The 20,557-nt window shown below is 43.5% G+C and overlaps 1 protein-coding gene across 5 annotated transcripts in view; it reads right to left on the reverse strand.

Annotated features, from left to right (window-relative positions):
* The window catches only part of NKIRAS2 (NFKB inhibitor interacting Ras like 2), a 158,312-nt gene that overhangs the window by 82,270 nt on the left and 55,485 nt on the right, over positions 1-20,557 (reverse strand). For all 5 annotated transcript variants that reach the window (XR_013594998.1, XM_078645426.1, XM_078645427.1 and 2 more), the window contains one exon: positions 5,493-5,615. Coding sequence is in view for 4 of the 5 variants with exons in the window: in XM_078645426.1 (XP_078501552.1) it covers positions 5,493-5,586 (94 nt within the window). In the remaining variant the exon portion in view is untranslated. The remainder of the gene's footprint in view (positions 1-5,492; positions 5,616-20,557) is intronic.

Raw genomic sequence — 20,557 nt, forward strand, 5'->3', positions numbered from 1 at the left:
CACTCTGAACTCTGAATCTGCACTCTGCACTCACAATCTGCACTCTGAACTCTGAATCTGCACTCTGCACTCACAATCTGCACTCACAATCTGCACTCTGAATCTGCACTCTGAATCTGCACTCTGCACACACAATCTGCACTCTGCACACACAATCTGCACTCTGCACTCACAATCTGCACTCTGCACTCACAATCTGCACTCTGCACTCACAATCTGCACTCTGCACTCACAATCTGCACTCTGCACTCACAATCTGCACTCTGCACTCACAATCTGCACTCTGCACTCTAAATCTGCACTCTGAATCTGCACTCTGAATCTGCACTCTGAATCTGCACTCTGAATCTGCACTCTGAATCTGCAATCTGAATCTGCAATCTGAATCTGCACTCTGAATCTGCACTCTGCACTCTGAATCTGCACTCTGCACTCTGAATCTGCACTCTGAATCTGCACTCTGAATCTGCACTCTGAATCTGCACTCTGCACTCTGAATCTGCACTCTGAACTCTGAATCTGCACTCTGCACTCTGAATCTGCACTCTGAATCTGCACTCTGAATCTGCACTCTGAATCTGCACTCTGCACTCACAATCTGCACTCTGCACTCTGAATCTGCACTCTGAATCTGCACTCTGCACTCACAATCTGCACTCTGAATCTGCACTCTGAATCTGCACTCTGAATCTGCACTCTGAATCTGCACTCACAATCTGCACTCACAATCTGCACTCACAATCTGCACTCACAATCTGCACTCACAATCTGTACTCACAATCTGCACTCTAAATCTGCACTCTAAATCTGCACTCTGCACTCTGAATCTGCACTCTGAATCTGCACTCTGAATCTGCACTCTGAACTCTGAATCTGCACTCTGCACTCACAATCTGCACTCTGAACTCTGAATCTGCACTCTGCACTCACAATCTGCACTCTGAACTCTGAATCTGCACTCTGCACTCACAATCTGCACTCTGCACTCACAATCTGCACTCTGAATCTGCACTCTGAATCTGCACTCTGCACTCTGAATCTGCACTCTGCACTCACAATCTGCACTCTGCACTCACAATCTGCACTCTGCACTCTGAATCTGCACTCTGAATCTGCACTCTGCACTCGGAATCTGCACTCTGAATCTGCACTCTGAATCTGCACTCTGCACTCACAATCTGCACTCTGCACTCTGAATCTGCACTCTGAATCTGCACTCTGCACTCACAATCTGCACTCTGCACTCTGAATCTGCACTCTGAATCTGCACTCTGAATCTGCACTCACAATCTGCACTCTGCACTCTGAATCTGCACTCTGAATCTGCACTCTGCACTCTGAATCTGCACTCTGAATCTGCACTCTGAATCTGCACTCTGCACTCTGAATCTGCACTCTGCACTCTGAATCTGCACTCTGAATCTGCACTCTGAATCTGCACTCTGCACTCACAATCTGCACTCTGCACTCTGAATCTGCACTCTGAATCTGCACTCTGAATCTGCACTCTGCACTCACAATCTGCACTCTGCACTCTGAATCTGCACTCTGCACTCTGAATCTGCACTCTGCACTCTGAATCTGCACTCTGCACTCTGAATCTGCACTCTGAATCTGCACTCTGCACTCTGAATCTGCACTCTGAATCTGCACTCTGATTCTGCACTCTGAATCTGCACTCTGAATCTGCACTCACAATCTGCACTCACAATCTGCACTCACAATCTGCACTCTGCACTCTGAATCTGCACTCTGCACTCTGAATCTGCACTCTGCACTCTGAATCTGCACTCTGCACTCTGAATCTGCACTCTGCACTCGGAATCTGCACTCTGCACTCGGAATCTGCACTCTGCACTCGGAATCTGCACTCGGAATCTGCACTCTGAATCTGCACTCGGAATCTGCACTCTGAATCTGCACTCTGAATCTGCACTCTGAATCTGCACTCTGAATCTGCACTCTGAATCTGCACTCTGAATCTGCACTCTGCACTCTGAATCTGCACTCTGAATCTGCACTCTGCACTCTGAATCTGCACTCTGAATCTGCACTCTGCACTCGGAATCTGCACTCTGCACTCGGAATCTGCACTCGGAATCTGCACTCGGAATCTGCACTCGGAATCTGCACTCGGAATCTGCACTCGGAATCTACACTCGGAATCTACACTCTGAATCTACACTCTGAATCTACACTCTGAATCTACACTCTGAATCTACACTCTGAATCTGCACTCTGCACTCTGAATCTGCACTCTGAATCTGCACTCTGAATCTGCACTCTGAATCTGCACTCTGAATCTGCACTCTGAATCTGCACTCTGAATCTGCACTCTGAATCTGCACTCTGAATCTGCACTCACAATATGCACTCACAATATGCACTCACAATCTGCACTCACAATCTGCACTCACAATCTGCACTCGGAATCTGCACTCGGAATCTGCACTCGGAATCTGCACTCGGAATCTGCACTCGGAATCTGCACTCGGAATCTGCACTCGGAATCTGCACTCTGCACTCGGAATCTGCACTATGAATCTGCACTCTGAATCTGCACTCTGAATCTACACTCTGAATCTACACTCTGAATCTACACTCTGAATCTACACTCTGAATCTACACTCTGAATCTACACTCTGAATCTACACTCTGAATCTACACTCTGAATCTACACTCTGCACTCTGAATCTGCACTCTGCACTCTGAATCTGCACTCTGCACTCTGAATCTGCACTCTGAATCTGCACTCTGAATCTGCACTCTGAATCTGCACTCTGAATCTGCACTCTGAATCTGCACTCTGAATCTGCACTCACAATATGCACTCACAATCTGCACTCACAATCTGCACTCACAATCTGCACTCGGAATCTGCACTCGGAATCTGCACTCGGAATCTGCACTCGGAATCTGCACTCGGAATCTGCACTCTGCACTCGGAATCTGCACTCGAAATCTGCACTCTGAATCTGCACTCTGAATCTGCACTCTGAATCTGCACTCTGAATCTGCACTCTGAATCTGCACTCTGAATCTGCACTCTGAATCTGCACTCTGCACTCTGAATCTGCACTCTGCACTCTGAATCTGCACTCTGCACTCGGAATCTGCACTCTGCACTCGGAATCTGCACTCGGAATCTGCACTCTGAATCTGCACTCTGAATCTGCACTCTGAATCTGCACTCTGAATCTGCACTCTGAATCTGCACTCTGAATCTGCACTCTGAATCTGCACTCTGAATCTGCACTCTGAATCTGCACTCTGCACTCTGAATCTGCACTCTGCACTCTGAATCTGCACTCTGAACTCTGAATCTGCACTCTGCACTCACAATCTGCACTCTGCACTCACAATCTGCACTCTGCACTCACAATCTGCACTCACAATCTGCACTCTAAATCTGCACTCTAAATCTGCACTCTAAATCTGCACTCTAAATCTGCACTCTAAATCTGCACTCTAAATCTGCACTCTGAATCTGCACTCTGAATCTGCACTCTGAATCTGCACTCTGAATCTGCACTCTGAATCTGCACTCTGAATCTGCACTCTGAATCTGCACTCTGCACTCTGAATCTGCACTCTGCACTCTGAATCTGCACTCTGAATCTGCACTCTGCACTCTGAATCTGCACTCTGCACTCTGAATCTGCACTCTGAACTCTGAATCTGCACTCTGAACTCTGAATCTGCACTCTGCACTCACAATCTGCACTCTGCACTCACAATCTGCACTCTAAATCTGCACTCTAAATCTGCACCTGCACTCTGCATCTGCACTCTGAATCTGCACTCACAATCTGCACTCACAATCTGCACTCACAATCTGCACTCACAATCTGCACTCACAATCTGCACTCACAATCTGCACTCACAATCTGCACTCACAATCTGCACTCACAATCTGCACTCTGCACACTGCACTCTGAATCTGCACTCTGCACTCTACATATGGTATGTTATGCTTACATACGTTCCATATATTATCCATGTATATGCCACATTTAGTTAAGAATATATGTTCTGTTTAGTTACATTACTTTGTTTGTATACCCTTTTATGCTGCTCTAAAGTTATTTCAATGGGTGAAATGCGGAGCCTGGGTAGCAGGAAGGAGAAGATAAGAGAGTGCATCGAGTGCGGACTTGTGAACAAGCGCCTTAAGCCATCAGGATGCTACTTCAAGGCACGTAGACAGGGTCATAATACCCAATGATACTCGTAAAGGTAGCTACAAAAAATGGCGTTAGGTTGTGCACACACCCTGCAAAGATGCGTGTAGCGCCTGGAGTCACAAGTTGAACCTTGTGTTGTTCGCTACAATAGACGATAGTTATCAGTGAGGTTTGTTCCACCATGAAACGAAAGTTGGCTGCCGAGAGTAACAAGGCAGTGCTGGGAGGGGGGCTGCGCACCAACTGAAGTGCTCTGGTTGCACGGCCTGCGGCCGTGTGAAGTGATAAGCCTTGAACGGCCTGCGGCCGTGTGAAGTGATAAGCCTTTGAAGTATGGGAGTGTGGGAGAAGTGCTGCTACGGCCTGGGGTAAGCTGGCTGGGGAGGGGGAGGAGAAATGAATGTAAGGCTGTGGGGAACAGAGTTTATGGCCCAAAAGCGCGTGCCTGTGGCCACGTGAACTTCAAGAAAACTGCAAGGAACGAAGCCCTTGGTTTGACGAGGATTTCGAGCACTTGAATTCTCGATCCCTCAATGCGCTGGCGCGCATTGTAGGTCACGAGACCTAAAAACGCAATTACAATGGACTTCATCCAAACAACCTAGCTCCTGCGGTCTCTCATTACACAACAGGAGGTGAGGGATTTGTCACTGTTTGAACTGTAAAAGGTGGAGGCGTTGTCACTAATTACACTGCAGGAGGTCTGCTCCAGACTACACAGTGGTAGGCAATGGATATATTTGTTAATGAACACCCTGAATAATATGTGGGAGATGAGGGATTGTCACTGATTATTCTATAGGTGAGGTATTTCACCCTCAGTACAATGTAGTACGTGGCTTAGGAGGTGATGGTTCTCTCCCTGATTATAATGCTGTAGGTGGGAGGTCTGTCTCTGATTGTAATGTTAGTGGGTGAGTGGATTGTACACACTACACTGCAGGAAGTGAGGGATCAGATCCTGATTACAATTTAGAAGATGAGGAGCCTAGATCCAATTACACGTTGTGTGCGGGGAAGGCTTTATCCATTACTACATACACTGTAGAAGATCAGGACTCTGTCCTTGATAGTACAGAAGGAGGTGAGGACTCTGTCCAATACTACCCTTTTATAGACTAGCAGCCTATTGTTTATAGCACTGTTGGTAATGAATGTTCGGTCCACAGGTACACTGTTGTTTTTGAGGTGTCTGTATCGGATTAAAATATCAGAATTGAACAGGATGGCTGTCCCTGATTACACTCTTGGTGGTGAATTCACCGAGCTCGTGATAGTACATATCCCAGGGGTTTAATCTGTACTCACCGACTACATGTGCACCATATAGCAGCTGTTCCAGGATGGCCGTCTTCCCCACTGAACTCTGCCCGCATACTACCACCTTACAACTCTTGCCCATTGTGCTCCACTAGGTCCGTTATGTAGTATCTAGAAAAGAAAACGATAGACTTATTTCAGGTAAGTATATCAAATCTATCCCTGGAATTACACATACTTTCCAAACATTATGCTAGTTTTTTTTCTAAATCCACTTCTAGACTGGTACCAGTCAAATTGTGCAACTAACCAATGTGACAGAAAAAGGTTGGGGTTGCTCAGCGGCTCAGTATGTTGATGCCATAGATTATTATAATTTATTTTTAATTCAATTTATATTTATTTCCCAAAGTTATTATTGATGAACCTAAAAAAAGTAAATAATTACTTATTTTACAATGTAGTAACAGGTTGATGTAGTGCGAATTTGCCTCGTTATAACGCATCCCCTTTCCCCGCAGGCTGTTACAACATGGTCGTTACAACGACTGTGTTGTAACAATGCATACCATTACCCCGCAAGTCATAACAACAACTTGGTCGGGGTTGGGAGGGCGTGGGGCGCCCGATGTTGGAATAGTATAAGTTACTATTTGAACTCCAGGCTGTGCAACAGTAGGGAAGGAGTTGGATGTTGAATCCAACACCTTCTGACCCCTACGCAAGTCAATGTTATGACTTGCGGGGTAATGGTATGCGTTGTTACAACGCAGTTGTTGTCTCAACCGCATTATAATAGCCTGCAGTGAAAAGGATTTGTGGTAAACGATGTTTACCATGTAGTGCATGTGATATTATTGTAGGTCGATATTGTTAACCTAGATGCAGTGAGATACCTTAAAGGTTTTAAAATCCAGTTCCCTCTCTGCCCTAGTTAATTTCCTTCAACTGGTACTAATGCTTAATGGGTGTGTACCACCCATGGTAATGAAGCACTGATAGTGAATAGAGTAAAGTACATATCGGTCCACTTCTCACATGCTAGCTGTCTTCCTCTGAATGGCCATAGGAATGCTCCCACATAAATGCAACCTCCACAAACACATACAGTTCAGCAGCTTCAGGAAGGTCTCACACTCAGTAAAAATCACATAAAAGCATCCCCCTTCCACCATGGTCTTTTGCAAAGGTACAAGAAATAAGATCTCTTAAGGTCGTCAACGCAAAATCAGAGTCAGAAAATCTGCCCAAAGCAAGGGGGACCTTCAAAGCTAAAACACTGGTACCCCTGTGGCAGATGGTCTGTTGACTAGGTTTCTGGTAGCAAAGCAGACGGAGGATCTGTGATCAGAAAACTGATGGTTCTCCTTCTAATCAGGCCAATGAACTATGGAATGGAAAGAATGGGACGCTCATCAATGTAAGGCAAATATCCCATTCTGCCCTCCTCTAAATGACCCCTCCCCCAATGTTTATACGAGGGCATAAGTCAAGCTAGAGACTATTGAAAAGATACCTATATCAATGCAGTGGATATGCCGAGTCAGTGCAGAGTGTTTAAGTCAAGCCTAGCGTAGCGCGCATGCGCTGCTCTAGGAGAGGGCATCTTGGAAGCACTCCAGACTTCCAAGAGACTTCTCTGTGTGGGTCGGACTCCTCCCACTCATTACATTGGCCTTTGCGTGTGGCTTCCGAAAATGAAAGCACGAAAATGGCCAAAGTCCGGGTATGTCCTGCCTTTTCTGTGATCGTTTACTCCCATGGCCTATGGGTCTCGGGAGCGTGCGGCACGCAGTGTGCCAGCTGCATTCCTTAAATTCCTTGCAGCGTGCGCATGCACCACTCGCAGGCTTGTTTTATTTTATTTTTCACTATGGCGCCTCTTCAAAGTAGCCATTTACATAACTTGAAAACGAGGGAGCTGTACACATTTAACAGCCACTTCAGTGTCCGTAGGAGAGGAAGGGGAAGCCTCCCCAACAGCTGAGGTAAGCCGCATAAAATAAGCTATGTTTCCGAGGCACTAACATGAGCTCTTAAAACAGCAGATACTAACTTGCCTTTTGATAAGATCAAATGCTATTTTTCTACCGTACACTGATTTTCAGACATAATAGTCTAACCGTGCTTTCTTCACCCGTCATTTATGCCCAGTAAAACCTTTTGAAGCGGTGAATTTTTTTGTTGTTGCTGACAGCAGTCAGATGTGCGCTCCTGCACCGAGATTAAAGGGGCTGCGGTATGCGGACATTCCTCAGCCCTCTGCTTCACAGGAGACTCTGCGGGGCTCTACTGGGCCAATTGCCACCTAAGAAGAGACTCGAGGTTGTCAGGTGAATCGGTCCTTCTTAATTAAAGGTCACATAGCTTCTCTAAACTCAGGGAAAAGATAGCCCTTGCAGTTTACAACCAAGAAGCCATTAGCCCCATCTCTGTTGTCAATACACAGTCACAGAGTAAAATGCTTTTATGTGCAGCCTCTCCCCGACTCGCCCCAACAATACTTCCCACCCCGGACTCTGCATTTAAATAGCCGCAGGCGTTTTAAGGGAGGGTGGCAACTCTCACTGCTATTGTGCTTTGCACACCATAAACTGGGTAAAAGTTAACTTTAATGCAGTGTTAACTGCACAACACCATCTTCATCTCTCCCTACAGCTTGCATGTTCAAACAGCCTGTGCCCGTCCACCAACGTAATTTACTTTTATGCCCCTCTATTACTTACTTAAATAATATTGCTTCTGTGTTTTCCCCTATTACAACCAATTATAATCAATATCTGGCTATAATATCACTGCAGCACATTATAAACAGAGAGCTGTTATTGCTCCATTGCTGTTTCTGAAAACAAGCACTTATAAGGCCCCAAACGCGAGGCCTATTGGCTATGCAAATGCTTGTTATATACAGCCACCACCTTCCAACCTAATCGATTAGCACTGCTTCTATTGAAGGATTAGATCTCACTAACTGAAGAAAGTTCTATCACTCAGCAGACTTCCTGTCCCCTCCGTTCACACTTGACCTAGCGGGCTAGATTTCTGATAGGCTGCAAAATGATATATGCCATCTGAAAATCACACTAATCAAGATTCAAACGTGACTAAGCACCAATCATCTAAAACTGAAAATTTACTCATTTCCCCAAATTACACGCCTTTGCCAATCCAAGAATGGCTCGAGAACATGGGATCTCTTAACTTTTCTCTTACAATCTACAACTCTGTGAAGTCCTTAGGAATCATCACAGACAAAAACATGTCAATGAAAGAACGCATTAACAACTCAGCCAAAGGGGTGCTCTACACCCTAAAACATCTAAAATAAATCAAATTGTTTATTCCAACTGAAGACCTAAAGACTGTAGTACAATCAGGGCTCAAGTCCTAGAAAAAGAAGTGGGGGGACGCTGTCACCGGAAGTGACGTCACAACAGGAAGTGACGTCACAACAGGAAGTGACGTCACAAAAGGTTGCTTGCAACATCGGGCTTATTACCTCCCCTCGCTCACCCCTTCGATGCCGCCTAATGGGGACAGGGACGAGGCGAGCGTGCCCATGTGACAAATGAAAGGTTCCCGTGCCCCGGTCCAGCTGGAACTGCACACTTTAGTGCAGAAATAAATCACTCAGAACTTACTGTCACTTCTCGGGCTCTACCTTCGTGGCAAAGTATGACTGGTTCGAGCTGCCGTGGCTTTTAAATGAAATCTGGAAGACTGGCTTGTAAAGCGCTGCCGTATTTTTAGCTAATACCTCTGTGGCTTCAGCGTTCGCATCTTGCCGGCGCGCTCCCGTTGAGCCTGATTATAACAGGGCCGCCGCGTTTTCGCAGGGGAAGAAGCAGGGCCACCGCCTCTGACAGACTAAACAGGGGCCTGTTCCAAACACAACAGCACATACATCGCAGCCAGCCGAGGGGTCCGCGCGAGCGGGGCTTCTCCCAAGGCAGGGAAATAGAAATGTGTAAACAGTGCTAACCACAGAGAGGCCAAAGAGTGAGGTCCAACTGTTTAGCGGAGGGATGGAGTCCCCCCGGTAAAATAAGTGGGGGGACGCCGTCCACCCGCGTGGTACCCCGACTCGAGCCCTGAGTACAATCACATATCCTCCCGGAACTTGATTACGACAATGCCATAATGATCTCTGGCACCCCGATAAGAGGCCCGAAAACAAGGGTGAACTGGAACTCCCCCGTGGCGACAACCATGACGACACACACCCCAGGGACAGCAACAACGAGCGGCACAAACAGATAATAATGAATTTGAGCACCTATAAACCAACGGTATCTGAATTACAAGTGCTGGAAAAAGGACTTGGATTTGTACCCACCTATAAAGGGGATGTGTTTCAGACACGTCAAGAATTAGCGGCATTTTTTAGAAAAATTCGTCTTAACTCCTTTTTTAAGGATAAAGAACTAGGAGAGCCTAGTGTTATCAACACTGGATTACGTCCAAAACCTACATTCAATCCTCCTCAGCATATGATCCCAGCACGCATCACTCTATGACTTTGAGAATATCACTAACAACAACTCAAACCAATATCAAAATCTTACCCGGGAAGAAAAAACCTCGTTGCGCAATCTGGCTAACAACTCAGATTTGATTATCAAACCCGCTGACAAAGGGGGAGCAATAGTTCTACTGAATAAAGATACCTACAGAAATGAGTGTTTACGTCAACTTGATGATCAAAAATCTTATCAGAAATTACAATTGGATCCTACTAAACGCCTGACTAAAGAAGTCAGTAGCAAAGTGGATGAAGCAAGAGAGAAAAAATGGATCACTGATCGTGAGGCAGCGTATCTGGTGGTTGCTAACCCTGTAACACCGTACTTTTATGTTCTGCCCAAGATACATAAAGCTACTAGACCACCACCAGGGAGACCGATCGTCTCAGGGATCGGCTCTCTACTTGAACCTCTATCCACGTTCGTTGATACTTTTCTCCGACCCTTGGTAACTCAAATGCCTACCTTTGTCCAAGACACTAAACATCTTCTGTCTGAAATTCAAGAGCTACCATTTGATACGGAAAATGACTGGCTGGTATCTTTCGACGTGGAATCTCTTTATACCTGTATTCCACAGGATGAGACATTGGCCACAATTAGAACTATGTTAGAGAATCTCCACTGGGACAGCATCACACCAATAGACTTTGTGATGTTTTGTGCCAGAATAGTACTGAAGGAGAACTTTTTCAAATTTGAGGACCAACTGTACCTCCAAACTTCAGGTACGTGTATGGGCAGTGTGTGTGCCCCTAGTTTGGCAAACCTCTATGTCCACAAAGTAGAACAGGAGACCATTCTAGCATCTAGCAACCCATTCTCTAGCCATCTATGTATCTGGAAAAGGTACATAGATTACATTTTTGTCATTTGGCGTGGAGATGAAGAAACACTCAAACTGTTCCATGAATGGTTGAACCAGCAGGATGACTTCCTACGGTTCACCCTTGAATATTCTAGATCTAGTCTGCCATTTTTGGATCTGTTAATAAAACCTGACAATGGAACTCTAGAGACTGAACTATACAAAAAACCTACATCATGCAACTCCTTGTTGCCCTTCCAGAGCTATCACCCGCGAGCTCTTCGTGAGAATTTGCCGTTTGGGCAATTTTTACGTATAAGGCGCAACTGTACCAAAATGTGAAAAACATGCTACAGTACTATCACTTGACTTAACAGAAAAGAAATACCCTACACAATTGATCAAGAAATCCAAGAAAAGAGCAGCAAATAATAATCGAGAAGCGCTGCTAGAAAAAACACTCAGAGAGCAACTAATGAGAGATTAACATTTGTGAATACCTTCTCTAGCTTCTCTTATTCTGTAAAAAAGAGTATCAATAAACATTGGGGGGTGTTAAATACAGCTAACAATACTCTCCCAAGACCTCTTTTTGCTTACAAACGGAGTGCTAACCTCCGAGATAAATTAGTACATACACGGCCACGTGGTATGAAGAAAATAGAATCACAGACCACGTTGTGGAACATGCCCAAGGTTGTGGGTCATTTTCCCTGCGGGACTTGTACAGTTTGTCCACAAACTGAGAAAACACTTGAAATCGATATAGGCACTTCACGCCCGTGGAAAATTGACAAACACACCAATTGTAACAGTGACTGCTTAATTTATTTGATATGGTGTCCATGTCAATTGCGCTACGTGGGTATGACCACTAGGAAAATTAAGACCCACATCCAAGAACACAAAAGTACAATAAGATGTGGTAAACGGTCAACTAAATTAACTAACCATTTCATTGACCAAGGACATGTTGACACTGACCTTCACTGGGTGGTATTGGAAAAGCCTTGGATTCCACCTCAACTGACAGACGCTACTAACTTTCTTTTTTGCAAAGAACAACAATGGGTTTTCAAACTCAAAACAGCTGACAAGGGGTTGAATGATAATATACCCTGGACTTCTTTATAAAAGCTTACTAACAACCTATTTTTGAAGAGTGTGCGAGCTAGTCTATTCACTTCAGTCCCAGAATCTGATAATGTGTATCAATGGCAGTTTACACAACACCTTTATGCTGTAATATAGAAGAGCGTGTGGGGGGCCCCTCATGTAAAACACCAACCACCCCCGCCTCCCCCACCCCACACCCGATGTAACCTCTATTTGGATTATCTCAGCATGGATAGCATTCGTGTAACTGGTAGTTACTAGTATAATACCTTTTACACTATCCACTTCCGTGAGGCGCCTGCATATTGAGTACGATCAGATCGACACATCTGGTATGCCAAGCCCTCTCGCGGTAAACACCATATCACTGTAAACCTCTTGCGCACTGACACATCGGTGCTGCGCATGCGCGAGAGGACAGTGTAACCTTGCCGCGCGACCAATTGCGCATGCGCCGAGAGACAGCGTACCTCGCGCGCGGCTGCGCCTAAGCCAGGTTTGAGCACTAATCTTTGGCGCACGGGCTAGGGTGCTTCAGGCAATACCATAGACTACCATTTTCGAGGCCCTAGTACAGGTGCAAGTAATTTTCTTTGACCCACTATAAATACGACCGGTCTACCATCCGATCGGTACCTCCCGGGGCGAGCTCTCATGAGCATCGAGGTACCGACGGACAGGTAAGACAGGCAGGACTCTTGTTTGGATTCTTGTGGGGAACTTATTCCCTCTTTCATGTTAAATCGTTTTTTGATAACCAAGATCTTACCTAAAATGAAATCCTCCACCTTCTAAGTCATATTCATGATGGCAGCATTTTATGTGCTCTTCTACATATACTGGTACCAAGCAATATCCAACTAGGTACTTGTTTTCATCCTCCCCCTTTCTACAACTTACATAGTATTAGTATTTGTTAAACCCTGGGTTTGTTTTCTCTCTTGTTTGAGGTAGTTGCTATATTTTCTGAGAATTAAGAGAACGGTGTACCTCTTTAGTCACTGATATTATTTCCCGCAGAGCGGGGCCTCCCTCCAGAGCAGCCAGCCAGGTAGAGGTGAGGCAGGACTATCCTACAATTGAGGGTAAGTCTACTGCTCTTATGACTATGTTCATAGCATAACATTTACAACACTGAAAAAGTGGACGTTATGCATTACATGTGATAATTTAGCAAAATGTATGTCTCTCTCTTTCTATTTTTCATATCTACAGATACCTGGGTATGACCTGACAGACAAATGATACGCAGGAATACCGGTGGTGTATAACACTTTATTATCATTTTTTCATTATTTAATTTCACTTGAGTGCAGCAGCATACACATAATACTCTGGTCCTGAAGAAAGCCGCAGATACTTTGTTACAGATCTTTAGGCTGAAACAGGTCGACCTTCTAGTGACAGTGGTTTATATCCATACCACTGAGCTGTTCCTTTTTAACCCTGACAGGTAGAACACATTAATAAAGATATGTGGTGATTCTACTTAGCCAGTTTTAAATCTCACTTATCCACACCTTTGTACAGCGCTGCTTACCTCACTACACCCCACATCTCATCTATGGGATTATCATCCTTTTCTCATAAAACATCTCTAAGCTCCTTCTTTAACACCGAAGAAGCAGCTCCCAGTGTTGACTAGGTTTTCAGCACTGGTAAGGAGGACCCATATGATGAAGCATGTCACCTTCGGGTGAGTGAGGGTTCCTATCCTTAAGGGATGTCTTCCCCATCACTTCAATTTAATTTTTCTTCAGTAGATTGATTGTGAGAGAGACACCCACTTGCTTATACACACAGGTTTCAAAAGACTATAGGGGTATTATTAGGTATTGAGACCCCGATAAGCCACCTTGCGCCTAGAAGACCAGCTCCTGATGCACCCGCAAATATTGCATTGCTTTTTATTCCCTCTGGATATACTATCTGGCTATACTATGTCAACAGTGAATCCTTGTAATAATGCTATGGTCTCTGTTCACATGTCTTGTAAAGCGCTCCGATACCCTTGTGTCTAGAAAGTGCTGTATAAAACACTCAAATACATAAATAAATAAATGGTCACTGCAGCACTTTAAAGAGCTATGTACTGTCCTTTATCACACTCCTCACATTTTGTCTTTCAACAATATATATTTATACTTGCTTTATATTTGCTCCTATAGTACTTTGACTGACCTATTTTTATCCTCCAGAGGTGAAGAACATATATGTGACTGGGTGCACTATGATTATTATTCACTAGAATTCCCTAAAACCCAAACAAGTAAACAAATTAAATGTGTCGGTAACAGAGAATTCCAAAGTTGGGATGCACAGATGGCAAAGTCCAGGGAGTCTTTTTTTGGTGCATGCATCAGTTTAACAGCTCTCTCGGAAGTTGGTAAACTGAAAAACTGGAATGTGGAGAAGCGTTGGTTTGGTCACAAATGTTCCCTAATGGCCCTAGCAAAGGGACTATAAAGTTATCATCTTGGGCTAATGCAAGAAACTGAGTGGGATAAACGTACCCAAATCTTCTCAAATTTAGCAGTATAAAGGCAGTTCCATTCTGCACTCATTGCTAATGGACTGACATTTTAGCAGGAAGGACAAGATATGTAAAGACCTATTCACTAAAGTTTTTTGGGAGTGTGTAGAGTAGTTATACTATTATAGACTCCAAAATGCAATTAACAAACCTCTAGTCGGAGATTTCCATCGCCTCCACTTCTATTTTTCTTGTACACCGATCTATGCCCCAGTGGTGGCATTCTCTACACAAGTAACTATAGGGTTAAGCAGTAAATGTGGCAGAGCAAAAAGGTGGGTGGTGCAGAAATGGGGATGAATTGCTACAAAATAAGAGGGGGTTTGGGTAAATCGATGGCAGGATTTAGGGAGGGAAATATTAATACAAAACACCCAACCACATAAGAGTAAGGCAATTGCACTTCACAAAATACACATTTGAATCTTCTACAGTAGTACTACTGACAAAGACTTAAATGTATGTGGCGGTGGCAGCGGGAACTTTTAAAGCTATTACATGTCTTTATAGACTAATGGTGCGTGAAGAGACGAAAGCCCTAACCCAATTACAACGGAAATGGGAGGCAGATCTTGGCAAGGAGATTCCAGAGACAACGTGGGCCCGACTAGTTGAAAGAGCATGGAAGGGCATGTGAAATGCCAGGTTCCAACTGATTCATTTTTATGTCATACATAGGGTCTTTTTAACCCCGAAAAAGATCAACAGATACTTTACAGTAGATACAGCCCAATGCCCACGTTGTGGTTTAGTGGGAGCAAAGTTTCACCATATGATGAGGAGTTGCCCGCAGTTGGGAACGTACTGGAAGGAGGTGGTCTGTGAGATTACAGACCGGCAGATAGAGCCGGACACGGGTACATGCTTATTACACTGGTTTCCGCATACATCTAGGACAAAAGTCACAAGTACATTTTTTGACTTCGGGTTGCTGTTGCCCAAGAGGAGCTTATGACGCACTGGAAATCTAGGCGAGGGCCCAGCATTATTGGATGGAAGGCAGAGTTATTTAAGTGGGCAACCAGTGAGAGCACAGTTAGGTTCCGGCAAGTTAAGCGGTCTAATAATGATAAAGCGCTGGAGACTACGAGGGCGCGGGAGGCTTTGGTAGTGACGCTACAGACCCTGGAGGCGGAGTCAGACAGTGACTCGACACTGAATGAACCACTGAGGGCATCCCAAACAGACGGAGAATAGGGGGAGCTCCCAGCATTCTTGGGGGACATTGCTATAAAATCGGGGAATGTCAGATTGGAGTGAACAGTCTGGAGGATGAAGTATTACACTGAGTTAGAATGACACAGCATATTGTAATTTCCTTTATGTGTATACTGAACACACTGGTGGCAAAAGGGGGGGGGGGGACTATAGGAATGGGACTGGCTTTTCTGTTGAACATAGATCCGAAGTTCGGTAAAATCATAGATGCTTGCTTAGAAAAAAGGGCAGAGAATGCACATAAATGTGATTACAGGATATACAAAGGTGGATGGGACATAACAGATGAATATGGAATGTAAGATGATAGTGAATATAATCAAGTCTGTCCAAAACAACGAAATAGAGCCTGTATCGAAGTATATACTGAACAATATTATTGTACAACAACTGCCAGATGTTTGAGGTTATAGAAAATCAATAAAAATACATTTTAAAAAAACGTAAATGTATTCCTGTCCAACCTAGAAGTAAGTAAAGCACCACATATGGCCAACCAATGGTGCTGCAACACGCTCCCATGAAAATCAATGGAGGCCGGTAATAATGCTAGCACACAGGGACACATATAAGATACATTAAATTAAATAACATTATAAATACAACTTTGTTTACATTAATTTTATATGATGAAATAATTTCTACAATTACATTTCTCAAATTATGTTATTCTACATAACACTTTAGTACAATATATTGTAAATGACAATTTGAACTAATTAAAAAAAATAATACATAACACACATACAAGAGTGTGACACAGTCAACACAAATTATTCTGTAATTGGTGTGAGAAGTAAAATTAACCTTTCAAATAATGTTATTTTATTTAAAAAGAAATAATGAAATAATTTAAATAATTTAAAATGTATTATGATGATGAGTTTTATTGCATGTGTGTTGTTCCTTTAGGATTAAGAGTTGGTAAAATGTGTTTTCATTATTTTAAATTAAGAAAACAATATTTATTTTTCTAATAATTTACAATTAACATTCTTAAAATTCACAAATGCTTTCTAGTAGGAGAAATTCGTCCCAGTGGTAGAGTGCTCTATAAACAAGCAAAAAGTTACTAATAATAACTTTAAACTAGTAAATGCAGTCACAGGGATCTCCAACCCCTCACTTGAAGTTGTGGAGGCTCATAGCTCTACACCTACTAGTAAATCTACACAGTGAAATGGTGAATTCAAACCATATGGAGGTTTGCACCTAAGTGTAGAAGTAGACCTACAAGTTTCGAGATCTACACGTTAACTTAACTGTGAAATGTTCACTGACCGTGATTTTCTAGTGAACAGAAGCACAGTCATTTCTGCCACATATCCTGAATTAATTCTCAACTCCATTACTTTCAAAGAATGGTGTCTTTACAGTGCCCAAGACCAACATATTCAATAGAACAAGCACTCTGAGCCATAATTGTCCGCTTTCTTCCTTAGTTGGCCAAAAACAGTAGTACTGACCAGTTAGATATTTTTCCTTGGATGGACCTAAAACTATTCGGCCTCCAAGAGTTTTAATCATTTTGGCAGGTCTAGAAGTTGAGATCAGGATCAAGGAAACACATCTTTAGTAAAGGGATAGAATAACCATCATCTGCTTAGTGGAGTTTGGGACTCCTGCGCAGAGCAGAGTTCATTATTTGAAAAAGGTCATCTTTCATTGGGTTCTTAAATAATTTTGAGTGCCATGGATCATGAGGTAATAGTGAGAATCCCACCAGTTTAACCTACGGGTTTCTCGATTTTAAGTGCCATTACAAGTTTGAGCAAGTGTTAGACACTATGCAACCTGTTTTAGTAAAGAAATTATATCTCCAATTTAGATATGGGACTCTCCCGCTCAATGCCCGAAGAAATAAGTTGGGAGGCACCCTGGGTCGCCCTTGCCCAGGGTGTCTGTGGAGGAAGAAACTGTGATACACATGGTTTTCTTCTGTCCAGCATACAAGAGCCCCCGATCTAAGTGGGTGATCCAACTGTGCAGGAAACTGGGCATTAGAAACTATATAGAAATCCATAGGATTCTAAAAACAGACACCCGGTTTTAGCTGTTGTGATTTCAAAGTTTTTATTTGCAATGTGGTTAAAACGTAGGTATCTTCTTGACAGCTCCAATGAGAGTTGAGGATGCTTGTAGTTTGTTCATCTTTACGCAACCATTACGTGAGACATATTATAGATACCTATACACTTGCTGCATTAATAGGGCTGAAATACATTTTATGATTGTTAGTCGAGGATAACTGTTAGCTACCTTTTAATTCGATATTTTTATCTGTTTTTAAGGTGTGATATTAATTTATATTTTTAAGATATCTTTCCCATATTGAGGTATAGTAAAAGCCCGAATCCCTAAAAAGTGTGCCCATACTTTCTGCGTGCATCTTTAAATGGACTACTCCTCTGATTTACTTACCTGCTCGTTAAAAAAATTTATTTTCTCTGTTTTTATGCACTTTTATGGCTGTAATAGCCAAAATAAAGTTTAATCAATGAAAAAAAAAATAGTGAGAATCTTGCCTAAACATGCATTATCTGATGGACAGAAATTGTTGCAGCCAATTAACTTCAAGCCTTTTTTCCTTTTTAGAATAAGAAACTCTAAACCTTTCTAACCCAGTTTCAGGACCAGCAGAGGGAAAAAGTCAGTACGAATATCAATTCTAAATTACATGAAAATAGAAATAAATAGCAATGCTAGGATCCTGACTATTTTAGACTTATTGTCTTGTACAATTTAGGATCTCGGCAGCAGGGATGAAGCCTGTCAATAAGAACCTTCTTAGCTTTTATATAACCCACCTTTCAAGCCATTTCTTCAGTAGTCACTACAATACATCTCCCAAAGCTCTGCACCAATCCCTGGTTTTTTTTACCTCATCCCTCTTATAAAGAAAACTGAGTGCTGAGCAGAATACAAACACACATACAATGTGTAAAGATGCAAAACAGAAGATTAAAACACTAACATGTAAACTATTATGAACAAAAAAATGAAAAAGACTGCATCGGCTTAATTTTCTGAAAAGAACAAAGCTATGTATTGGGGAATAGTGACAACAAAGACAGCAACATTTTCCAAAATTATGAGATGGCTCATGCACTGGGACAGGAATGTTCCCTGCATGGTAAATGGACGAGTGTCCCCTCCGTGAGTGAGCACAGTGCATGTGAAACTGGTATACTGATTTTTGTTGGCCAGTTAGAAGTAAATCTAGCATGTGCATTGAAGGCCTAGGCCTGTTGATGATGATTCTAAGGTCCAGAACCAAGTCTGTGACCTGAAGGGGTTGCACCAAGTGTGCCATCTTTATTGACATGAGCATACTATCCATGTCCTGACATGAAACAGTGGTGGTAGTTCACAAATATCTTTATGGATTAGTAGTACTGTGGAGTCATTTTTTGGGGAGAGCAGCCTGCTGACACCACACATGTAAGCGCATGTCAAGTGCAATATGTAAAGTGTGGATGGTAGCAAAACTCCATGTTGTGGTGAGAGTCGGCTTGCCGGGACCAGTACGATGGCACATGATGCAGTGTGGCTAAAGCTCTCCAAGACAGTGCAACTGTATTGCCTGCATTCCAGGAGGTGAAGGGAGGAGACCCAGACAGTGAAGTGAGAGAGGATAGAGATGGGGCTACCGTTTGAAATTCTGAGAGGTCCTTTTTGAAGCGGGAGTGCATGTTACCTCTTCCTGAGTACTCCCACTTGGAGGATGGTTGGGGAAGGGTGGTTAGTCAGCTGTTCTGTTGATAAGGGTGGTAACATTTCTAGGCAGGGCCTGCCCTCTTGTCTTTCCCTGATTACTACTTTAGGAAGGCTGATGACAGTGGGGTACAGAGTCTTTATTAAATTGTGTCCTTGTGGAGAGACACTAGGGCTAGAAGCCAGCATCTTCGGAACCTGCTGTGAGAGTTGTCACCTTGCACAAAGGCTGTGTCTGCACTGCAGCTGGAAAGTAACATTTGAAAGGGACCCTACCCCACTCCAAAGAAAAACACGGTTACAGGTATCTAGGCAGTGGATCAATACCCCCGCTTGGAAAATGAGCATAAAGGTGTAATTCTTTGTTACAGTTACAAGTTGTTGTTGACCAAGACAAGGAGAGCTCCTCAGAGTACTCGAGAGATGCTGTGATCAAGGGATGCATAACAGCCAGTCTCCCAGAGGTGATGGGACACTGCCTGAATTCTGCACAACTCACTGGAGAAGCGGCGGTTCTGCCTAGCAACTAAAAGCACCTGTTTACCTGCTCAAAGAAGGAAGGAGCATATCTGGTCCTGCAGAAGGTCAGACTGTGCAGGAGTAGGCAAGCCTTATCTCTGCTGCATAGAACACCCAGAAATAGCAGGCATGCTAACCTCAAATTTGCTGCTGCTAACAAAGACACAATCAGTGTGAGTGCAAAGGACACACCACAACCACTACAGTGCTGAGCCACACTTGCACAATCAGTTAAAATACGAGGCTGTGTTGAGAGTCTGACAGGCTGCATCACGCAGAACTGCAAGCTGAAAGGAGTGCCAAGCACGTTTACAAACTCAGCTGCAAGACACGAACTGAGCTTACATATGCATCCCTACATTTTGCGATTACTCTCTAAAACAAACTGACATTTGGGTACATCAAGTTTGAGAACTGATAATGTGATGACTGTGGGCTACTCATAACCTCAATTTGAAAAGGAAAATGCTTTATATTTATGACCAATATGCTGAGCAACCGATCTTGAAGCAAGCTTCGGCGTCTGATGCCAGCTAACACAATTTGAGGAGCATTGGGTGGGTTCTGGGCACATTTCTTGTTACATACCACCAGGTTAATAACAGAATGCAGAATATAGGCTTCAGGGGGGTGAAGTAAACCACCGTTCTCACTATTAACCCTAAAAAAATGAAACAAGGTT

The sequence above is a fragment of the Lissotriton helveticus genome, chromosome 5_1, assembly GCF_964261635.1.
Source record: "Lissotriton helveticus chromosome 5_1, aLisHel1.1, whole genome shotgun sequence".
Classification (NCBI taxonomy): domain Eukaryota; kingdom Metazoa; phylum Chordata; class Amphibia; order Caudata; family Salamandridae; genus Lissotriton; species Lissotriton helveticus.